The sequence below is a fragment of the Salvia hispanica genome, chromosome 3 (genome assembly GCF_029641045.1).
Source record: "Salvia hispanica isolate PSC_SH4W2 chromosome 3, Shi_PSC_v1, whole genome shotgun sequence".
NCBI lineage: Eukaryota > Viridiplantae > Streptophyta > Magnoliopsida > Lamiales > Lamiaceae > Salvia > Salvia hispanica.
Genome location: NC_142694.1, coordinates 22,813,589 through 22,837,449, shown reverse-complemented (window position 1 = coordinate 22,837,449; position 23,861 = coordinate 22,813,589). Strand labels below are relative to the sequence as shown.

The 23,861-nt window shown below is 33.9% G+C and overlaps 2 protein-coding genes across 4 annotated transcripts; both read left to right on the top strand.

The window, feature by feature from the left end:
* Nucleotides 1-1,505: 1,505 nt before the first annotated feature.
* LOC125209543 (vesicle-fusing ATPase-like) lies at nucleotides 1,506-11,246 on the top strand. The gene is made up of 21 exons (XM_048109144.2): nucleotides 1,506-1,808; nucleotides 2,726-2,821; nucleotides 2,901-2,982; nucleotides 3,205-3,255; nucleotides 4,216-4,386; nucleotides 4,484-4,638; nucleotides 4,759-4,867; nucleotides 5,500-5,599; nucleotides 5,671-5,726; nucleotides 6,055-6,120; nucleotides 6,211-6,293; nucleotides 6,418-6,551; nucleotides 7,672-7,882; nucleotides 8,032-8,163; nucleotides 8,230-8,290; nucleotides 8,384-8,443; nucleotides 8,650-8,708; nucleotides 8,793-8,880; nucleotides 10,359-10,481; nucleotides 10,676-10,741; nucleotides 10,855-11,246. Exons 1-21 carry the CDS (start codon nucleotides 1,642-1,644, stop codon nucleotides 10,996-10,998), a joined length of 2,214 nt encoding a protein of 737 aa, XP_047965101.2. The 5' UTR covers nucleotides 1,506-1,641; the 3' UTR covers nucleotides 10,999-11,246.
* Nucleotides 11,247-13,043: 1,797 nt separating this feature from the next.
* Nucleotides 13,044-16,534, top strand: LOC125216075 (beta-glucuronosyltransferase GlcAT14A-like). 3 transcript variants are annotated; one of them, XM_048117694.2, is made up of 5 exons: nucleotides 13,044-13,213; nucleotides 13,884-14,666; nucleotides 14,779-14,854; nucleotides 14,947-15,062; nucleotides 15,802-16,534. In XM_048117694.2, exons 2-5 carry the CDS (start codon nucleotides 14,102-14,104, stop codon nucleotides 16,299-16,301), a joined length of 1,257 nt encoding a protein of 418 aa, XP_047973651.1. In that variant the 5' UTR covers nucleotides 13,044-13,213; nucleotides 13,884-14,101; the 3' UTR covers nucleotides 16,302-16,534. The 3 variants fall into 3 exon arrangements, with proteins under 3 accessions (XP_047973651.1, XP_047973652.1, XP_047973650.1); XM_048117695.2 differs by having other exon boundaries at nucleotides 13,873-14,666; nucleotides 15,913-16,534; XM_048117693.2 differs by having other exon boundaries at nucleotides 13,873-14,666.
* Nucleotides 16,535-23,861: the final 7,327 nt, after the last annotated feature.

The following is a 23,861-nucleotide window of genomic DNA, read 5'->3' as shown; positions in this document are numbered from 1 at the left end:
AATTAGTACTACTAAAATGAGAAGTTGTACTGTTTCATAGTATATACAAGATTGGGCTTCTCAATTTATTTTTTTGTGTGGCCTTTTGTTTATAATTGAGTTGGGCCGTGAGAAAAACCTATTACAAAAATCGATCCATTTGTTATTTTATGATTCAATTTTGAATATTTGGGATTTTGTAAATTGTTGCTTCTCTAAATTGGGTTTTTATTTGTATATTCTTAAATAAAAATATTTTTATCTCATTTTTGTTCTTTATTATATTTTATTTATTTCACTTATATCAGATTTATAATTGTATAAAATTATTTGCCAATTTAGAGATGCTTGACAAGCTAAACAATAACACAAGCTAAACAATAGTACTACTAAATTTTTAGATTAAATTACAGAATAAGATTAAATTATATATATTTAAAATTAAACCTAACTTATAAAGTTTGTATAACTTTTTAATATAAAGAAGTGTAAATTGTTACATTATTCAAAACAACAAAGATGCATAAAATATTATCTATATTTTAAGTGATATTTACTTTTTATACATATATGTGACAGGAAATAAGAAATTTATTCTTTCTAATATCAAAAACTCATTTAGTCTTTGATTGTATACCAAGTTATGCTATGGTTTGAAATTAAATAGAAGAAATAAATAATCAACTAATTAGATAATACAAATTTTCTAACTTAGACTTCTCAATGAAGTCTTAAATTTTTTAAATTCATTTAGTCTTTGACCATGTATAAAATGTGATTATTGGATAGTACTAATTTTCTACTTCTCAAAAAAGTTTAAATTTTTATTATTTAAATTATTCATATATTTAATGTGGATATGTTTAATATTCCATACATTTTTCAAATTAATTTTTAATTAAGCTATTAAATTTATACATTGATTTACCTTTTATTTGGATTAATGACTACCATAGCACTGTCAATAAATATTTTTACTCACACATATTTTCAGTATTTATACCGTATGTCTTATTCTAATTAACTCATACTCTTTTATCATAGTTACACATCTTTTTGTCAATAATTTTAATTGTTTTTACTCCACTTAGATAATAAATTAAAATTGTATAGATATTTCATTCATTTGGGAGTAGTAAATTCTCCAATTAGAGTAAGACAAGATAAGTATATTTATGTTTTTTAAAATTTTCGCATTGCTTTGAATTCATAATTTTATTATATTTTGTATTTATTATTTGAAATTTTTATGTCTTGTGCATAGCACAACTAGTAGTATTCAAAAACCAATCTCATTTTTGGTTTTTGAGAAGAAAATACCTATCTTTAGATTTACACTAAACCAAAACTTAAAAGTTTTTCAAATTTTGTGAGTAAAAAAGATATAATTTAGAGAATATTTTTTTAAGTTTGAATTTAGTGAAAATAGTTGGAGTAAAATCAATATTCAGCGTGATATTTCCTCTAAAATGAATTTGAGCTAAAATAAATTTGAATTTAGCAGAATGGTCGGAGATGGTCTAACTAAAAATGAATAAAGATCGTGGAACCAAAGAAGAGCGAAGGAATATTGAGCTTTGAGACAGTGTTTTACATTTTAAATCGTGAATTTCAAAATATTTATTGAAGTCGGATCTCATTTTCGATTAGCCAATCGGAACGATGGCAGGGCGCTCGCCGACGATGATTGTGACGAATACCCCGGCGAAAGATCTCGCTTACACCAATTTCGCCTACTGCTCCCCCGCCGATCTCCGGAATTTCGTTGTACCTGGATCGGGGAACGCCTACTACGCTTTGATCGGCGACGTGTTTGTGCTTTCTGTTGCATATCCTTTTATATCGAGCTAGCATTTCTTTTAACTTCGAACTGTTGAATTGACAGTGGATGATTGTTTTCATTTTCCGTCTTTATTTGAACACGTGATGGAGTTTGGAGTTTATACGTGGTTATGCAGAGTTGTATACCGTCCAATTGTGCTGTAGGTGTTGTCATTAAACTATTTTTTTTACAACTTTGTGTTTCGATGTTTCATATTTAGGCTAAGTGATAAGAATTTGTGGCTTGTGATTTGGATAAAATGGTAATTGGTTATATGGAGTATTTGCTAATTGTTCTAGTCTGAGAACCTCTTCTTCCTAATCAGATTCTGAACACTTGTTAATTGATTTGTTGTTTTGTTGCTTCAACATTGAGTTGCATTTGTCGTTTGGAGGTTCACATGAGTAACTGGTCTGAGCTGATAGTGCGTATCAACTTATTTTTTTTAATCTCTTGAATAGTGTTATATTTATACAGACAATAAGATATTGCTTAGCTGGTCGCACACTAGAAATTTTTGCTATGATAATAACTGGTGTAATTCCACCGTTTGGGTAATTTAGTTCCCAATGGCTGAATGTCATTATTATTTGGAAGCTCTAGTGGTATGTGATTCAAATGTATGTTTAACTCTTTCATTGATATTGATGTTGTAGCTGCTATTCTTATAGTTTTGCTTCAGATTATCTACTTCCTGTTAAAACACTTAAATCTTGTCCCACGTCAACTTGGTGATGATTCTAGCTTATCTATAAAAGTATAGATAACCCTTCCCCTTATAAGGCCTTTTAAGGGGTGAGTGGCCCAACTCTAATACTTCCATTGGTAGTTTGTTTGCATGGCATGGGAACTAATTTGTGAATTAATACTATGAGATGGTGGATATTCTCATAATATAATTGTTTAGCCTTAACTTCAATATACTGGACATGATGGCATTCCTTCTGGACATATTGGTTTAAATGCCATTCAACGTCGCCATGCAAAAGTCTCCACTGGGGATACAGTGTCGGTTAGTCGGTAATGGATTTTGGTTCTTCAGTCACTGTAATTATTATTTAATAACTTTTATTCTGATAGTTAAATCTGGACATTTTAGATTCATTCCTCCTGAAGATTTCAGCATTACAATGCTGAGACTTGAGTTAGAGTTTGTGAAGAAGGGCGCAAGAGATGAACATGTATATTACCTTTTACAAGCTGCCTTTTTTATCATTTTATTCTCTAGGTTTTGCCTACTTCTCCACGTCACTCAATCTATGAGATTTTTTCAGCATATTTATTTGATTATAATGTGGTTGTACACTAGTACTTCCATACAGTGGAATGTTTATATTCTCTATCAATTTCACATTGCTTTGGTGCATCTGATCAATGACATTGTTTTACCAATTTACACGTAGGTGGATGCTGTTCTTTTATCCAAGCAGATCCGCAAGAGATTCATGAACCAGGTAAGAGCTATATTTCTTGCCTCATATATAATATACATGTGTAGTAGCTGCAATATGTTCTTCGTGTGTATATATCTGCTAGTGTATCTATACTTTTGGAGCTTGCTGTGTGAGAAAGTGGTGTCTCTAAATTTCTGTACTTGTTAGTTGTTGCTGAACTTGCAGTTTGCACTCTTCCTGTTTCTCATTTCAAATTATATTTGTTTTGATGTTTCCTCACTGGAAACAGTACCTCAATTTCAGTCAGTGTTATGTCACCTTTGATTAATCAACATTTATTTTCGTCCCTTGGATCTTCAAGTCTTTAGAGTTACATCCCTTAGTAATGTAAAATGTGATGCAGGGTGCAACTCTTTCATATTAGAAATAAGCTATTAAACCGGTGTGATAAAACAATTGAGAACTATGATTTTCTAGCTAGCTTTCAATGTCTCAGGATTTCTATTCATCAATTGGCTTAGTAATCTGCAAGTCAAGGATTTAAAATATCTGGTGTCTTAGGCGTAGAGGAACCACTACAATTCATTATGCATTTTACTTTAAAAGAGGTTTGTTTTCCTCCATTTAGAAAAATGTAAATATAGTAGAAGAAATGTCTACACATGATATCCCTACCCCCTACCTCCTCTTTAAAATCCCAGAAAAGATAAAGCACTAAAATAAAACACAAAATATGCTAGAACTGCTAAAGTTATTATTTTACAGAAAGTAGCTATTTTGGCTACAGTATTTCCCTGGAACTTATATTTCGTTGTTGTCAAAATACAATCCTCTCAAGTCTCAACTGACTTCTATATTAATGTCATTTACACAATCATGTAAGCATACAAATTTGAAATCAATAATTTTATAAATGAAGAGAGAAATGGACATTCAGAAATTATATATTTTAAAAGATCCATCCTTATATGGTTGTTTACACCATCTACAAAACTGTGAAAATAGTTTTTCTCTATGTAGGTTATGACAGCGGGGCAAAGGGTAACATTTGAGTATCATGGTAATGGATATATCTTCACTGTCAACCAAGCCACTATTGATGGCCACGAGAAATCTCATGGTATGGAGAGGGGGTTGATTACACCTGACACATACATTTTATATGAAGCATCAAGTTCAAGTGGAATAAAGGTTTCCTTTTGACCTTTTGGACTTTGCTATTGCCTTTATCTGATATCACCTATTTAAATTTCAATACAGCTAATGATGAATTGCTGAGGTAATGCAGATTGTCAACCAGAGTGAAACTGCTAACAGCAACATCTTCAGGCACAAAGAGTTCAATCTCCAGTCATTTGGTATAGGTGGTTTGAGTGCTGAGTTTGCTGATATATTCAGAAGAGCTTTTGCCTCAAGGGTTTTCCCTGCGCATGTGACTTCAAAGTAATGTTCATATTCTTGATTCTTGTGAAGTTGAAGTGTATTCATGATTGAGAGAAAAGGCTCAACTTTTGGTTTTTGTCAACTTTATTTTGCGGCTTGTAATTTTGATGCCCTTCTTAGACTTGGCATCAAGCATGTCAAAGGAATGCTGCTTTATGGACCTCCTGGTACTGGGAAGACTTTAATGGCTCGGCAGATTGGGAAAATGTTGAATGGAAAGGAACCCAAGGTATAAGCACAGGCTATGCTTTATGTTCACATGCTCTGCGGGTTTTGGTTCTTGTTGGATGGGACTCCTTTTGTTCTGTGCAAATATCTAATTTATTCTGTCAGACTTTATTGCAATTAGTAAGACACAGGAACCAGAATGCATTTTGTAATTTTCTGTTGCATCACCCATACTTTCTTTTGTACCAGATAACCTAACGTACTGGCATAAGTTACTATAAGGAGAAGTAGAAAAATATGTGAGGTCAAAGGTCTCAAGTTTAAGTCCACTGTGGTGTGGTCTTTTAAATCTTGCAATTACAAAAAGATAACAAAAAGCCAAATGTCTGTTTCATAAAACTTAGAAACCTATGCTTCAAGCATCTTTCCATTATTCTTCTTGAATCAATGATTATGCTTAAATGTGAATTCCATTTTTTGATAACCATCTTAATGTTTTCTAGTTTATGTGTATTAATTGCTCCCCACCTGTATTTGTCTTTGATTCTGTTCTAGAAGGATACCTTGCATTGTCTATGAGGGCATGAGGCTACCTTGGTTGTTGGTATAATTGTAAATCCTAATATTATGTACCGTGCCCCCTTATGTAATGTTTTGCTCACCTTTTGAAACTGGTTAAATCTGGAATTTTAGATTGTGAATGGTCCTGAAGTGTTGAGCAAATTCGTTGGTGAAACTGAGAAGAATGTCAGAGATCTATTTGCTGATGCGGAGCAAGATCAAAGAACCAAAGGTTAGTGACTCTTTTACGGCAACAGTCTATAAATTCTTTGTTATTGGCTCATTTATCTCTTCATCTTTCAGGTGATCAAAGTGAGTTGCATATAATCATCTTTGATGAGATTGATGCGATTTGTAAGGTAGAGGATGAAAAGAAGTCATATTAGTACTTCTTGTGTCTTCCCTATTTGTGTACTGATTATCTAGGTGGCCATATGAGTGTCTGACTTCTGTGAACTTACCGTTTTGTGGAACTATTTTGCAATTTTCATTCCAGACGCCCCAATTTTTAATATGATTTGGAACACCCACTCTTGATTTGAACACATGTGGCACATGAATTGGTTTTTTAGTGGTGCTTAACATTCCTCACTCCCAATATGTGACATAATAAAATTTTTAGCTCCTAACTAGGTGTTTCATTGTCGGTGCTTTCTCATTTCAACTCTTTTGGTTTGAATTTGTCAGTCTAGAGGTTCAACTAGAGATGGGACTGGTGTGCACGACAGCATTGTGAACCAACTCCTAACAAAGGTACTTATGGTTTAGTTCAAGTTGATAAGTCATTTCAGTATTAGTTGCTGCTAATATCTTTGTTTGACTAACTCTCACTTACTGTTTTAGATAGATGGTGTCGAATCTCTGAATAATGTCTTGCTAATTGGAATGACAAACAGGAAAGATTTGCTTGATGAAGCTCTTATGAGGTAAATAAATGTGGATTCTCTTATTCATTTGTGTGGGATGGTGATAGTCTTAATCCTCTATGAAAAAAAGGAGTGATCCAGTGCAAATAAACAGCATTGTCCTAGTTTGGCTCATTATTTTCAGGCCAGGGCGTTTGGAAGTCCAAGTGGAAATAAGCCTTCCTGATGAAAACGGCCGGTTACAGATTCTTCAAATTCATACAAGCAAAATGAAAGAAAGTTCTTTTATTGCTCCGGATGTGAACTTGGAAGAGCTTGGTATGTGATTGGCTTGCAACACTTTTTACTGGCTTTTTTCCTAATTCATGATTCCTTCAGCCTGATATTCGGTAAGATATGAAAGTAGAATTACTATTTCTGATAGTCAAGTAGATTGGAAAAGGACAAGCATGGACTCTTTAAAATAATGAGTCGAAATACCATTACGAGTGTATGCATGGACATTTAATTATGGCAAATTGCTTATATTCATTTTCTATGATAAGTTGAATACTGGAGTATATTTTATGATAATATGCGTGCACTTTTGATAACTAAAGGATAACCAAGCTCTTTTTCCCCCATGAAATCTTATGTTTTTTTCATTAAAATGATTAATAAAAAGGGAGCATTTTGAAATTCTGTATCGAAGGTTGCTTGTCTTACTTTATGTTGAATGAGATAGCGCTTATACTTATTATGCTCATTGTTTGAGAACTACGGCCGTAGGACTTACGGATTAGCCATATGTTCATTCATCTTAATACTCCCTCCGTCCCGTGTTACTCACACTTTTCATTTTAGGTCATAAATTTGGGATTGATTTTTTTAGTGTAATTAAATTAGTATTTTAAGTGTAATGAGAGATCACTTAATAAGGGAACACTTAATTAACATTAATATATTGATTAAATACCCTAACTCTTACCTAAAATAGAAATACCCTAACACTTAGTTTTGACTTCTTTTTGCATTCCCATGTATTGCAAATGATCATGTGCATTTTATTCAGTTGTAGATAGATTTAATGGAAAAATTTGTAGAGTTGTCAAGTTCGGTACTCTTCTTCAATTTGCACATCAATACCTTAGTCACTTTACAGTATTGTTTCTGTAACTGTTTTCTATTCATTTACATGATTTTTGTTCACAACTAGTCCATTTATGGTTTGTCATGTATCAATATCAATGGTCATTGTGTGGATTCACTAGTGTATAATGATAAAATAAGGTTTGACTGTTCATACTTTAAGTGTGAGATGAATGTTAAACTAACAGATTTAATCCAAAGCTAATGCAATAAGCATGGGATCTCAATCGATCCATGTCCGTGATTGTATATGGCTCTGTCTAAATTATTGTTGAAGTTGTTAAGAACATAAAATGTTCTGTGGATGCAGCCGCTCGGACAAAGAATTACAGTGGAGCAGAGCTAGAAGGTGTAGTAAAAAGTGCAGTCTCTTATGCTTTGAATAGGCAACTAAATATGGAGGATCTTACGAAACCCGTCGATGAAGAAAATATAAAAGTAACCATGGAAGATTTTCTGAATGCTGTTCAAGAAGTGGTTCCAGCATTTGGAGCTTCAACAGATGACCTTGAACGTTGCAGGTATATCCAGATACCTAGAGAAAGAAGTTGTTTCATGGTTGTATTTACTGTGATAGAATTCCAAGGAGTTCAAATTTCTTGTAACATGGAATCTCATTGTGGAATGTGTGACATTTCTCCATCTGACTGCTGGTCACGGTTTCTCACAGACTAAATGGCATTGTGGAATGTGGGACAAGACATGAACACATATACCGAAGAACCATGCTTTTAGCTGAACAAGTTAAAGTTAGTGAAGGAAGTCCTCTTGTTACTTGCCTTCTTGAGGGCCCAAGTGGAAGGTAAATTTCTGGTTCCCTTGATTTGTGAAGTGCGAGTACTTTGTAAATTCTCTTTTTTCTGTGCAGCGGTAAGACTGCAATGGCAGCAACAGTGGGCATTGAAAGCAATTTCCCTTATGTGAAGATTGTAAGTACTTTTACTTTGTGTTATATTATCTAGTTATCAAATAGTAAGTTATTGATCTTCTTAATTCGCCTCCTTTACCTGGCCTATTGCTAGATATCTGCTGAAACAATGATTGGACTCAGCGAGCCTACAAAATGTGCTCAAATTGTTAAGGTTTTTTTCAGTGCCCCTCTCTAGACACTGCCTTTCAATAATTCAATATAATATGCTAGCTATATATGCAAAGAAAATAGCTCCCTTGAGCTCAGTCACCAGTATGTCATTTTGTATACCTCATGAGCATGTGCAGCCCTAGTGCTTTAATGGTATTACTCATATGCATTTGGTGAGGAGTATTTTACGTATGCTTTTCCTTGTAGGTATTTGAAGATGCTTATAGATCGCCATTAAGCATAATTATCCTTGATGACATCGAAAGGTAAAGTTAGAAAATAGATGAATGATATTGGATCACTCAGCAGTCAGCACTCATTCATCCATTTACGTTTATCGATTTTTGTAGGTTACTGGAGTATGTTGCAATTGGCCCTCGCTTTTCAAATTTAATCTCTCAAACATTGTTGGTGCTTCTGAAGCGGCTTCCTCCAAAGGTACATTTTTTTGTCCAACTGTTGGTTATGACATTGCAGAACAATTGCTGCTTGCAATATTGCTCATATTCTTAATTTCCTTAAGTCACTGTCCAACTACTTTGTTTATGGAGAATATAGGCTCTGGCTCTTTTGATGCCTTGTATCAATGTATTTTTAGATGATACTATATTATACTCCCTTTCAATAGGCCACGACCTAAAATGGAATTCAACACATAACAAAAACCCCAAATATAACTCATTAATTATACCGTATGCCATTTTGACCCCACTAACTTAATTTCTCTCTCACCTGATTTATTAATTCTCTCTCCTACTTTTGGACAAATACACACTCAATTAAAATTATCTTATCTCTCCTATTTTATTATAAACTACTCATTTCTTAATATCCATGCTTGGAGCTTGAGGCCTATTCTAATGGGATGGAGGGGAGTATGATGTTTCATTCCCATGCCGTTCTGCATTTATGATTGAATGTGATATCAGAGGAAGTCTAAGTAGTCTCTCTTTTGAAAATTCTATTAACTCTATAATAAATCATCATTGTTGCCAGGATTGTTATTTCCTGAAATTTGTACCATATTTTATTGAACCAGACACTGATTTCTGGTGGCATGACTGAACTAGAGTTTGGTTTCTCTTGTTGATTTACATTTTATGGTTTTATATTGATACTTGAAGATCTTGAAAGCATGGTTGTCACCATGAACTTTAATATCACAATAAGAAAATAGCAAATGATGTATTGTTGTGTTATTCCTATCTTATTTTTTTATAATTATCGATTAAGGATTAAATTACTAAAGTGGTTCTAGATCTATTAGATTCACATTCAGAATCAGAACTAAACCAGTTGATAGTAATGCAGTGAATGCATGTATACCAATAATAGATCAAAATGCCACCATGAGTTTGACTTTAGAAAAGAAAAATGTACTCCCTCCGTCCATGATTAAATGTCCCATATCTGATCAGCACGAGTTTTAAGAAATTGTTTGACTTTATAAAGTAAAGTGGGAAGAAAAAGTTAGTGGAATTGGGGTCTGCTTTTATATATTGGTTTTATAATAAAATGTGAGTGATATGAGTTAGTGGGTTGTAGAGTCCACTTACCAAATATAGTAAAAGTGAAATGGGACATTTAATGGCAGACGGACGAAAAAGTAAAAATGAGACATTTAATAGCGGAACGAGGGAGTAACTTCTATACACCCTCCACGAAAAATAGTCTCATTTGTGGACGGCGTGGGTTTTAATGAGAAATTGGTAAAGAGAGAGGGGAGAAAAAATAGATAAAGTAGGAGAGGGAAAGGGAATAAGTAGGAAAGATAGGAGAAAAAGTGGGTAAAGTGTATGAGAAAGCTTCCATTTATGAAACGGAACTATTTTTTGTGGACACCTAAAAAGGGGTGGATGGATGGAGTATTACTTTTTTAGATAGACTAATTCAGAGATTTATGTTATACTACGCAGGGGAAAAAAGTGCTTGTCATTGGGACAACAAGCGAAGTTAATTTTCTCGAATCTGTTGGTATTCGAGATTCATTCTCAGTGACCTACAATGTTCCAACGCTGAAGACAGAAGATGCCAAAAAGGTATATTTTCAGATGCTTCCTCTCTTTGTTGTACGCAAGAGATTTTCCCTGATATTTACTTGAGGTGGGGAGACAATGAATACAGGCGTTAACAATATTTCGAACCACCAGCCCTGCTTCTATTTGACAGTTTTTTTAAGCTCCTACATGTTTATTTTGTTTATTTATTGACGTACTTGCATCTTCCCTCTCAGGTGTTACAGCAGCTTAATGTTTTCTCTAGTGATGATGTCGAGTCTGCTGCAGAGGCATTGAATGATGTAAGTCTAAGTTGGCATACTTTGTAACGAAATGCAATATAAGATCACCATGTCTTAGTAGTAAAACCCGGACTGAGGCTTTCCATTTAATATTTGGTTTGGTGTGATTCCAGATGCCCCTGAAAAAGCTGTACATGGTTGTGGAAATGGCTGCTCAGGGAGAACATGGTGGAAGTGCAGAAGCTATTTATTCTGGTAAAGAAAAGATCAATATTTCACACTTCTTTGAGTGCCTTCAGGATATGGTGAGGTATTAGTATGAGTTGTTTCTCCTGTATGTTTCTTTCATCTATTTGTTCGTTTGATATTGACATTTATGTATGTCCTCACCTCACCCTATTATTTAGAGGGTGATTTGAAGAATCCTATCACAGATATAGTCGTGCAGTTGGGAGTATTCAAAATTTGGTTTTGTTGTTGTTGATTATGTACTGTATTACCATTACAACCAAAACTGCAGTCCATTTTTCTCTCTAGTGCAGTAAGTGTGCTCTTGATTGTATAACTTCTCTCACTCTCACTCTGGCAGTTAATCTTTCTCAGAGCATGATATATATTTATTATAGGAATATAAGGTTCCAAAAGCTTAACTTTTCCGAACTTCTTGTTTTATTCCGCGAATACAAGATCTGCCCACTTTTCTTAATTAAATTCTTTATTTCCATCTATGGGATTTCAACTGAAAATTGGCAGATTTTGAAATCTGTATATAAATATCCAGGATTGAGTTTTCTTATTTTTAAATATAAATTTATAATTTAATATGTAAATTAGATCAATTTGAATTTTGTAGCTAATATTTAATGGTAATATTTCGAAGATTGAAAATGTGTTTTGAGTTGAAAGCTTAAAAGGAAAATAGTGTTTGCTTTTGAACAGAAACATATAGTATATGCAATATTGGGCATTCTTCAATCAACAAAACCAAACTCAACTCCGAATTCATTTTCTAGTATATGCCACATTAAGGATGTCAATCGGGCTAACCCGTTCGGGTTCGGGCCAACCCACTCGGGTTGCCGGGCTTAATCATAAAAAAATATTATTATTGTTGATAAATAATTATTATTAATTATAAAAAATATTGTTGAAATAATTTGTATTATTATTGTTGATAAATAATTATTTTTAATTATAAAAAATATTATTATTGTTGTTAAATAATTATTATTAATTATAAAAAATATTGTTAAAATAATTTAAATTAATATTGTTGATAAATAATTCATTATAATTATAAAAAATATTGAAATAATTTATATTAATATTGTTGATAAATATTTATTATTAATTATAAAAAATATTGTTGAAATGATTAAAATTATTATTGTTGATAAATAATTATTATTAATTATAAAAAATATTGTTGATAAATAATTATTATTATTTGTAAAAAATATTGTTGATATAATTTAATTTTATTATTGTTGATAAATAATTATTTTTAATTATCAAAAAATATTATTATTGTTGATAAATAATTATTATTAATTATAAAAAATATTTTTGAAATAATTTAAATTATTATTGTTGATTAATAATTATTTTTAATTATAAAAAATATTGAAATGTTTTAAAATATTATTGTTGACAAATAGTTATTATTAATTATGAAAAATATTGTTGAAATAATTTAAATTATTACTGTTGAATAAATAATTATTTTAATCATAAAAATACTATTATTGTTGATAAATAATTATTTTTAATTATAGTTTAAATCGTAAAAAATTTGTTGAAATAATTGATTATTATTCTTGATCAATAATTAATTTTAATCATAAAAGATGTTATTAGTGTTGATAAATAATTATTATTATATATAAAAAATATTTTTGAAATAATTTAAGTTATTATTGTTGATAAATAATAATTTTTAATTATAAAAATATTGTTGAAATAATTTATAATTATTTTTAATCATAAAAAATATTATTATTGTTGATAACTAATTATTATTAATTATAAATAATTGTTGAAATAATTTATATTATTATTGTTGATAATATAGTTATTAATTAGGTTATTAATTACTTCACTCGAATTTTATTACTTTTAAGAAGGTATAGTTATTTTTTTGCGAATATAAATGAAAAAAATACCTTCTCATTTTACACCATTGAAGATGCTCTAAGATTCTTGTGTTGGAAAGAACAAATTTATAATATTAATTAATATTATATAAAATAAATAAAGATGTGGTGGTTGGGTGGCGATTAAGCAGCTCGACACGTAATTAGGTTAGAAAGAGGCGGTCAGTTTAAAGCATAACCCACCATTATTATTTCATTAATTTTGCATTTTCATTATTCTACTCTCTCTCTATCTCTCGTTTTCCTTCCATCAAAACGGCAACAGAATTTACACGCACAAGACACACTAACATCTCACACATTCACCGCAGTTTGAGATAAGTGTGACCTTCATATTTGAAACTCTCCGTTTTGATGCTGCTTTCTCACTCAATCACAGGTCTGCGATTCTCTCATTGCTTCTAATTCATATGAATTTGTGCGTGAATTTCTGTATTTTACACTCGCGCTAGCTCTGATTTGAATTTTTTTTAAGAAATTTTGGTTTTTGGCCTTAAATCATTTCAGCTCCATGCAATTGTTCCGGTTGTGCTTCGCATGATTGGGATAGTTTGGTAATATTTGTAAATTGAATAGTCTGTTTTTATTTTTTACGTCTATTGTTGGATTTAATGTTATTGATTTAGTTTACAGCTTCGTTGTTTGATTAGTTCCTGTGATTTTTGCGATCTTGTAATACTCTTTTACTTCATATTTGGAGCTCCCCTCGGATGCCATAGAAATCCGCAAATACATTGATATTGCTATATTATTTGTTTTACTTAGGATTTGGCCTAAGTTTGAAGCTTCAGATGTTGTATTTCTGCCTTCCTGGCCCTTCTCTTACTTCTTTGTGCGTAGATAACTATAATTAGGCGAACACTCCTTTTGTTTAGGAATTATGCGTGTATGAATATTGTATATTTGGTAATGTGCTAGATTAGTGATTAATTGTTTATGTAGCAGAACTCTTTTTATTTATGGTGAGCATTATCAAATTATTTGTCCCTGGTTACTGATTTGTTCTTTTTTTTCTTTCTTTCTTTCTTTCTGGTGAAGAGGTTTTCCAGTTCAACAGCTTTTCTCATAAATCATTGAAGCACCTTCTGCGAATTTCAATCGAAGTGTTGGTCCTTCATTGAACCTTTGCTTCACAATACAATAGGAATCAGATATCCACACATTATTATTTAATCCTCTGCTGGGCAAGTAGTTGAATCCGTCAGAACACAACCAATGAATGGTGATGAGAATATCTCACTGGATTTCATGATCATACGTTTTTGCAATGGGGTACTTGAGTGTGGAGAAGAAGTGGGTGTTCCCTCTTGTTATAAGTTCATTAGTATGTGTTTTCCTTCTGGCAACCTCCTTTAATATGGGCCTTGTGTCCTCATTGCACACAATCAATTCTATTTTCTCAATATTCCCTTCTCGTCTCACATCCAATGGCTCTAGCTTTGTTGAGTCAAAAATAAATCAAGCTCCTCCACTTGTTCCTCCTCCTCTTCCAAAATTTGCTTATTTGATTTCTGGATCAAAAGGTGATGTGGACAAACTTTGGAGGACTCTTCATGCTTTGTATCACCCATGGAATTATTATATTGTTCATCTAGATCTCGAGTCACCCTTAGATGAGAGATGGGAACTAACATCTCGGGTGGTGAACCACACACTTTTTACGAAGGTTGGGAATGTTATTGTAAATAACAGATCAAATATGGTCACTTATAGGGGTCCCACAATGGTTTCCAATACCCTTCACGCATGTGCCATTCTTCTAAACAGATTTAAAGATTGGGATTGGTTTATAAATCTCAGTGCTTCAGATTATCCTTTGGTGACTCAGGATGGTGAGTTTATTTTTTCTTTTATCTCCAGTTACACTGCAAGTCTTTTGTAAATTTGCCATTTCACTTTACCTGGATAGCGGACATTCATGCACATGATAAATCCTTCTTGCAGATCTCCTCGATACATTTGCTGATTTGAAAAGAGATCTCAATTTTGTAGAACACACTAGCGACTTAGGCTGGAAAGCGTGAGTTCTATATCGCACTTGTTTGGGCTTATCTTTTATTGGTCAGAAAAGACTGCTTAAAGTCCAATCATATTTATTTGGTTTTCTTACAGTGCTCAGAGGGCAATGCCACTGATTATTGATCCTGGACTTTATCAGACAACCAAATCTGACGTATTCGCTGTTGGACCCAAAAGAAATTTACCAACAGCATTCAAATTGTTCACTGGTTAGTTTATCCATCAGATTCCATCAACTCAAAAATTAATGGTGCTCATTGGTCTTTAGTCCTCATCTTCCTTGGATTTCTTGAAACTATGATATTTTGGTCTGTTCTGATTGTTGTGGAAAACCATCTTAATTTAGCTAGTGTTTTTTAATGTTAAAGCAATGAGATTATTAGGTTTTGTTGACAATCTGGAGATTATGGAATTGTCATTTTAATTACAAGAGTCTCCTTAAACCACAATTAGGTCTGAAATGCTAAAATATTGTAGGAAATAAAAATTAACTGTCTACTCTATCATTTTTGCATAACTATCACCTTACTAATTTCTTGATGGACGGACTCTTGTAGCAGCAAATTTGATAGGCTATCATGTATGCAGTAGCCAAACATCTCGTCGATTTGCTTGTTTGCAGCCATGTGTTAAAAGTTATTGATGCAGGAATTTGCAACTTATTCCTCCCAGTATTGATTTTGTGGTTGCTGAAAGCAAAGGAAAATCCATTTTGTTTCTGTTTTTATGCACACGTTGTTTTGATGCACATAACATTATTACTTAATCATCCTCCGTTTCACATACCAGCCTCTGTTTGGAGAGGTTATCTGTATTATGCAGGGCTTGCGATTCAAAGAGGGGGCTCCTCAACCTCCCAGATTTCTAAATCTCATGCATATACTTTAAATGAATTAGATTTTGTCATCAGTAATTATATCCTTAATAATAAGCAAATGCAAATTCTAGGCTCAGCTTGGATGATCTTATCACGTACATTTGTCGAGTACTGCATATGGGGCTGGGATAATCTCCCAAGAACCCTGCTGATGTATTACTCAAACTTTGTTTCCTCCCCAGAAGGTTATTTCCAAACCGTCATCTGCAATGCTCCGCAGTTTGTGCCGACTGTTGTCAACCACGACATGCACTATATATCGTGGGATAACCCCCCACAACAGCATCCTCACACACTCTCCGTCAATGACACAGCAGACATGATTGCTAGCGATGCTCCATTTGCACGTAAATTCAGAACGGATGATCCAGTTTTGGACCAGATTGACCTTAATTTACTCAGGAGGAAAAAGGGGGGCTTTACGCCTGGTGGCTGGTGTGCAGGAAAACCTCGCTGCTCGAGGGTGGGAAACCGGAGCAAGCTTAGGCCGAGTCCTGGTGCTCAAAGGCTGCAACGCCTCATAGGTAATATAGTATTTTCAGAAAATTTTACTAAAGCTCAATGTTTCTAGAATCCTTCATCCGCTGCCGCTTGAAGTGGAGGAAGACGGCGGGAGAATAGACAAGAGGCGAGATTATACGTAGTAAAGCATCCAATAATTAATTAGAATCAGTGCATGTATACAAAAATATTGCTTCTTTCAGCCATGTATTTGTAGGTCCTTCACATATATAGTATAATGTTCTTATCCATATTATCATTGACTGCTCCATTTCAATATTAATTATATTTTGGTTTCCTCTATATCCCTGTAAAGGCAAGGTCGTCTCTCTTTTCATCATGTTTTAACTGCTGAATAAGTAGAAAACTAACATTAAATTTCACCATTGCCAAATACTATCTAGCTGATGTAATGGTTTGGAAAAAAGAATGAGAGTTACATAAAATGATTGAAAATTGTACAAAAATATATCAATAATAATACCTTCTTTCCACACTTATTTCTTCACTTCATCTCATATTTATCTACAACATATTTTTCCAAAAGATGAATCGAACTGTCAAGTCAACGTGTATGTATATATATATATATATATAGCTCGGGTCACTTATAATTTCGGATTTGGATGGGGAGAGTTCAATATTACTTCTGTAGTGGCTGCTCATAATATTCCAATTAAAGCTTATATAAAATTGTGGGTTCAATTTAATTAGTAAAAAAATAAATTGGATGAGCCCATATCCAAAACCTTCCATAGATCCCTGTTTGGGCCCAAAAGGAACTTAATAGGAGAATAAAAGAGAGAAAAATAACACAACACATTATTTTTCCTCTCAAATTTTCGTCCCCCCCTAATAGGAGTTGGGCGATTTTTCCTTCTCCTCCATGGAGTAGAATTTCTATCTTCTTTATTTAAGTCCTAGTATTCTGGTGAGATCAATCCACACTGATATTGGAGTACAGTTCGGGAACCAGAGAGAAGATCCGTGGTCTAGTATTCAAAGCGTCACGTGGAGAAGCTGCTAGCCATCATCAATTCTTTGGAGAATTAGTTAGGTATTATTTCTGCTCCGTAGAAAAGCATGTTTTAGGTTTCAATATTCTTAAAGCATGATTAATTCAAGTTATGAGCATGATACATGTGAGAATTACGTGAATAGATTTTGTCTAAATAATCTGCTAAATAGATCTGATTATTATGTGATTTATTTGCTCGATTAATAATTATTAAATTATGATAATCCCACGTAAGAACCGCTTCCGCTGCAGTTCCTTCAATAACCATAATCAGTGTTCTTAATGTAGACACATTTGTCGAATTTGTTGATTTTGAACCCATTTGATAACATCACATTATCAAATTTCAAGTACCAATGCAACGACGCTTGTTTCAATCCATATAGGGACTTTACGTAACACCCCGACTTTTTGTATCCTTATGTTATCCTCAAAAGGATGCCAATTTTTTTCAAAGCTGATTTTTGTTCTTTCTTTAAATCCTTGATTTTTTTCGACGACTAAAATTTTTATTGACGAGCAAGAGGAATTTCTTTCGTGTTTGGGCTTGTCCAAATCAAATAAAAATCTTTTGAGCCTAATAATGATTCTATTCTCTTTAGCCCAATTGGAAGCCATTTATTTGAGCCAAATTGAACTACAACGATTTACTTATATTTTATGTGAATTCAAATAAAATTGTTGAGCCCAAATCTTTGTCTTTCTCTCCCAGAGTCAAACGACTCTTCATTCAGCTTGAGACTTTTGCTCTTCAAATATGGACGTTTCTTTTGCAACCAAAAGTCAGCCAAATTAATACCTCAATTACATTATCTTTCTCTACAAAATTGACTTACTTCATACTCCACAATTGACAAGCCATTACGAAGAAAGACGAAAGGAAAGAGAGAAAGGAGTGACGGGCAGCGAGAGGGAGCAGCAGGCTGATGACACTCATAGAGTGTAGCGGCGGCGGCAATGTCGCGGCGAGTGGCTGGCTGATCAAAGAGAGAGGGCTCGGGGTGACAGCGCTCACGACGGGAATAGGAGAAGGTAATGGCGAGATCGAGCAACAGTGGCTGGAAAGGGAGGCGAACAGCAGCAGCAGTGCCGGCGACGGGTCCGAACAGCAGCGCTGCGTTCTGACCGAGGGAAAAGAGAGGAGTAGAGTGCAGCGGCCCCACCGAGAGAGAAGGACAGAGAAGGTGCGACTTGCGAGAGATCGATGGGGATGGAGATGTCAGATGTAAGAAAGAGACGTGGGAGTATGAAGGAGCAGCCTGGAGGGGCGTCGGCTCCGGGCTGGACCGCGCACAGCCACGGATAAGAGGAGTCGGGACAGCGAGCTTGTCTCTTGGTGATAAGGCTGATGGGTGTTGATCGAAGGAGGGACAGCGGCGAGGATGCTGAACGGCGAGCTGGGACAGCAACGATTGCGACAGGAGACCGATCAGTGGCAGCGGTTTCCGGCGTGCACAGCAGCAGCTCCTGCTGCGTCACGACATCGGCGGCGTGGTTTCTTACGGGCGGAGCAGCGGTGTGACCGGAGACCGGCGATGGTGCTGAAGCCGCTGTGATTTTGATGGAGGCTGCGCCGGAAATAAAAGTCGGCTGCCGGCAAGAGATATAGAGGTGGTGGCGACGCAAACTGCGTGAGAGAGGTAGGAAGGAATTTGTGTGTGTGAGAGGATCCGTTTGATGGTGAAGGAAGAAGAGAAATTGGATTAGTTTATGATTAATTGTTTCGGCCTTGTGTTGTTAAGGTGATGGATTGGAGTTTATATGGTATTTGGGCCATATTAATAAAATGGAATATTGTCCGGAGTACATTGAATCAATGGGTGCATTCGCACATGTTTTTTTAGAACGAAATGGAACACAAGTTAAAGACTTTTCTTTTAATATATTTTGAATTATTTTGCCAAAATGATGAATGATGTATATACGTTGCAAATGCGTTATGTCTTGCCATATTTTGATTTTTTGATGGAGCTGCCAATCTGATTGTCTATTGGGTTTAATTCCCTCTAGAATTTGATAGTTAACGAATTCGGGTTTGACTAAGGGGTGAGCTCTTACTCAGGCTAGTGTACACAGATAGGGATCGTGAGCCGTCTTTCGGGTCGGCCGGTCCAGTGATCGAGTTTGTGGCCACATTCTCGTTTCACATGATGGTTCAGATTTGGTATGTGATAGTTGATGATCATAGTAGATCGGCCGATCGCCATTTTTAAAGTTGAAAGAATTTTAGTGTTTATCGGCAGATTTTAAAATAAAACCCGAGTACACTTAAAGATGGCTTGACATGACTTTATTTTATGAAAATATTTTTGGCATAAGTTCACTGAGTGCATCAAATACTCATCCCTGCATATGTTTTCCCTATTTGCAGGTTGAGCTGTGACGAGCGCGGAGGATGTTGAGCATGAAAGTGAAGAAGATAGCAAATAAATAGTTCTGAATATATATATGTCTTCACACATAATATTATTCTACTCTCGAATGCTTTCGCTAAACAATATTTCTTTTGATTTCATGTATTATTGAGATAATATTCATTTCGACTTGTTGATTATTGAAGTGATACTCTGATTTTTATTTGAGCTATTTCCTATAACATCGAGCTTTGGTCGAGTATATTTCGTTGTTTCCCCTTTTCTTCCCCGCTCCTTTAACCCTCCCCTAGTCGCGATCAACCATGTTTTCTATCTTTAGAAAATGCGGGCGTGACACTCTCTTGTCCAAGTAATATCATGGTTACATGGCTAATATTTAATTTAAAAAGAACATTGATAAAATGGATCTCGAATATGCGTTGACTTGACTCCATGCAAAGTCCAAACACAAGTTTTCCATGATGTTTCGACAAAAATGTCTCACTCCATTGGGTCTATACCTCATGATATAATAAACCATATAACATGGCAATAAGATAAAATATATAACTACTATAAACAAATGGAACCTAAAGTTATGTCTAGCGGTCCATTTCCATACCGCAAAAATTGCGGTTAGCCACAATTATTTTCCTCATAATTTACCTAAATATAACCAAACCCTTCAATCAAACTCAAAAAAAAAAAAGAATAGAAAGCGCAACAAACGAAAGAGATAAAACAACCTAAAAACTTAATTTTATTTCATTGCAAATCAATCTAGTGTATATAATGAGTTTGCAAGTGCATATAATTTTCTTAGCGGCAGCCTTAGCCTCCCTAGCCACAGCGGCGCACGCTGCTGAACACCCTTTCTACGCTGGAATGACCGGATCCTATGGTATGGGAAAGGGACTAGTGGCAGATTCCATGGACCACATAGATCAAGACATGAAGATGGATGACCCTATCCGACGGTACCTAGGTTCGGCCGGATACATCAGCTATGGGGCCCTCGCCCGGAACAAGGTTCCTTGCAATCAGAAAGGAAAATCCTACTACAATTGCCGCCAACACGAGGCGGCCAACCCCTACAATCGCGGTTGCACTAGGATTACTAGTTGCGCTAGAAGTACCGTTTGATTAATATTTTCGCGTTTAATTTTATATTTCTTATTTCAGTGCATGCATGAGGATTATGGGTGGATATGTTTTTCCATTGTTGGATTCATTCATTTATTTGATAATATATGCTTGTTAATTTTCTTGTTTGTAAAGAGAGGGTGGGGCTTTGATTTACGTACACAGAACTGGAATATATATTACCACTAGTATATTCCTTGCGCGTTGCGCAACTGACGACATTCTTAGTTAAATAGAGAAAATTGATAATACAAAAAAGAAGAAAAAAAAAGATAAATAAATAAAAAAAAAAGATAAAAATTACTCCCTCCGTCTATGAATAGGAGTCCCATTTCTATTCGGCACGGGTTTTAAGAAATGTTAAGAAAAGTGAGTGGAAGAAAGTTAGTGGAATAGGGGTCCCACTTGTATATATTAGTTTTAAATGATATGTGGGTGGAATGAGTTAGTAGAATGTGGGGTCTCTTTACCATTTATAGTAATTATGAACCGGGACTCCTATTCGTGGACAGACCAAAATGGAAAAACAGGACTCCTATTCGTGGACGGAGGGAGTATATAAGAATATCTGATGTGCAAAATATATATTATAAACTTGAATTAGGGTTATTAATTGGAATGACAACTAAAGTATCAAATTGAAAGTTGGGTATGTGAATAAAATAAAAATATATATGTTATTAAATTTTTTAACTCAAACCGGCAGTAGTCCCAATTACAACATGGATTGTATTAATCAAAACAAATAAATTTGTTGACCAAATAACACTCATATGATATAGAATTTATAAGAATTAAATTAATCATACATGTAAGAAAATAAAAGATATTCTAATTTGGAATTTATATTATTTATTAATAATTAAAAAATTAAAAAAATCCGATAACATGATAACAACTCAAAAATTAACATGTAACACAACAAAACAATCTAATACACAATAATGTAAAACAAACAACAACAGTTTAATGTAATCATTTATTAATACCATTTGATGAATTTAATAAATTGACTTCAATGATAGTATTAAAAAACAAAAAAATCTGTACAGTTAGGGCTTAGCAACACTACAAAGAATTCAAATATTTTTCACATACCAATCAATAAATAAAAGCAATAATAACTACAACTACACAAAATAAATACTTTAGTGTATCTCCTCTCGAACCAACTGCATCTTCCAAACCTTCTCTTTGTCAACAACGGAAAGAAACAATATGACTACGTCAATGAAGAATGTGTCCTTCTACGACGATATTCCAGAATTCTTCACAGTTTTACCCTACATGAACAATAAAAAATGGTATGTATTTCCTTTTACGATTATTCCAAAATTCTTCACGGAATTCTTCAATTTGTTTTATACTTTAAATTTTATTTCAAATAAAATTCCTTGTATAACCTAGTACAGCCCCTGCATGTTGCGTATCTGACGACATTCGTAATTAACAAAATGTCTACATAATCCTATACTTCGTACAAGATGTGAGTAAAGGAGAATATTATAAGTATTCCGTGACCAAAAGTTTTGTACCAACTTAGTTGGGGCTGAGGGAGTACAATATTTAAAAATATATATTTACTAAGTTAAATAGAGAAAATATGATACTCGACTAAAGAGGAAAAATAACATAAATAAAGAAAAAATTAAAGAAAAAAAATAAATAAAATTATAAGAATAACTAATGTGCAAAATATATTATAAACTTGTATTGGGGTTATTAATGGGATTGTAAGCTAGAGTATTAAAATGAAAATTGAGTATGTGAATAAAATTAAAAAAAAAATTTATTAAATTTTCGAACTCAAATCCTCTGCGGTGCTACCAATCACACCATGAACTGTATAACTCAAAACAATAAATTTATGTATCAAATGACATTTATGATACAGAATTCATAATATTAAATTGATCATATATGTAAAAAAATAATAATATGTATTCAAATATAGAAATATAGAATTTAATAATAATATAAATCTAGTCTAGCCCCTGCACGATGCGCATCTAACGATATTTATAGTTATCAATTATGTTCATAATCATATACTTCGTGCAAGATATGAGTAAAGAGTTTATTTTAGGTAGTGTACCAAAGAATAGATATTTATTGAGTTAAATGGAGAAAATAAAATAATTTATAAAAGAGGAAAAATGTAGGATAAATAAAAAAAATAGAATAACAAATAATAGGCATTTAAAATAATAGTTGTTCCCAACTGATATTATTACATCTAAAACCTCTGCAGTCGAGCTTCGAATTGAAATTTCGCGTTATCTTTCGGGCTCGGACCCAAAGCTTCACAGTCAAGCTCAATGCGGAAGCTTCCCAGTCTTCTTGTACTCCTCCTTGGCTTCACGCCCTCTTGGATAAGCAACGTGATGTCGGCGGAATCAATGGAGGGAACCAATTCTGGAGAAGAGAAGGCTGCTTAGACTGAATGGAATGTCATTGGCGATTTCATTGAAGAAAAGATCGTAAAATTTGGAGTAGATTCCACCGTTGAGGAGAGGGAAGAGAGACTATTGAAAAGGCGTCAGCCAGCCCATCAGCGGGCGATGATGGCTGGTCCCAGTAAGCGACGACGACGGCTGGTTTCGATGTAGGGAGAGAAGAGGTGAGGGGTTGTGGAGATTTTTAAATCAGAATCATTGTGAAGAAGAATAAAGAAAAAGGGTTTTATTTTTTCTTATAGGAGTATGAAATAAGGGGATGCACAAACATACAAAATGAAAATGCACACCAATCAAAAGCAAAATGATCAGATATCGATGCCCTCAATTTCCAAATGAAATATGCAGAAAGAAAAATGTTTTGTGGGTGGAGAAGATGTTGTAGAGATTAGGTATTAATATTAATTAGAAAATATACTAATCTAGTCAAATGGACCAAATGCGGACCGTTTTTATTTGTTCAGGATTCAATAATTCAAAAGTTAATGTACTAGACCAAAATCGTAAAATGACAATTTTTTATTGTCCCATTAAAAATGAAATGTTTTTATAAATGGGAACATCATTTTTTTTCCCCACTTTACTTTATCTACTCACAAAACAATACTCCATTCGTCTGCGAATAGGAGTCTCATTTTTCCATTTTAGTCCGTCCGCAG

What these genes read in the sequence shown, in the direction of transcription:
- LOC125209543 (XM_048109144.2), top strand. Translation starts at nt 1,642, where the DNA reads ATGGCAGGGCGCTCGCCGACGATGATTGTGACGAATACCCCGGCGAAA. An exon ending in CCTGCGCATGTGACTTCAAA is followed by an intron (nt 4,639 to 4,758) that starts GTAATGTTCATA and finishes TGCCCTTCTTAG; the next exon opens with ACTTGGCATCAAGCATGTCA. An exon ending in AATGTGCTCAAATTGTTAAG is followed by an intron (nt 8,444 to 8,649) that starts GTTTTTTTCAGT and finishes TTTTCCTTGTAG; the next exon opens with GTATTTGAAGATGCTTATAG.
- LOC125216075 (XM_048117694.2), top strand. Translation starts at nt 14,102, where the DNA reads ATGGGGTACTTGAGTGTGGAGAAGAAGTGGGTGTTCCCTCTTGTTATA. An exon ending in TCCTTTGGTGACTCAGGATG is followed by an intron (nt 14,667 to 14,778) that starts GTGAGTTTATTT and finishes TCCTTCTTGCAG; the next exon opens with ATCTCCTCGATACATTTGCT. An exon ending in AGCATTCAAATTGTTCACTG is followed by an intron (nt 15,063 to 15,801) that starts GTTAGTTTATCC and finishes TGCAAATTCTAG; the next exon opens with GCTCAGCTTGGATGATCTTA.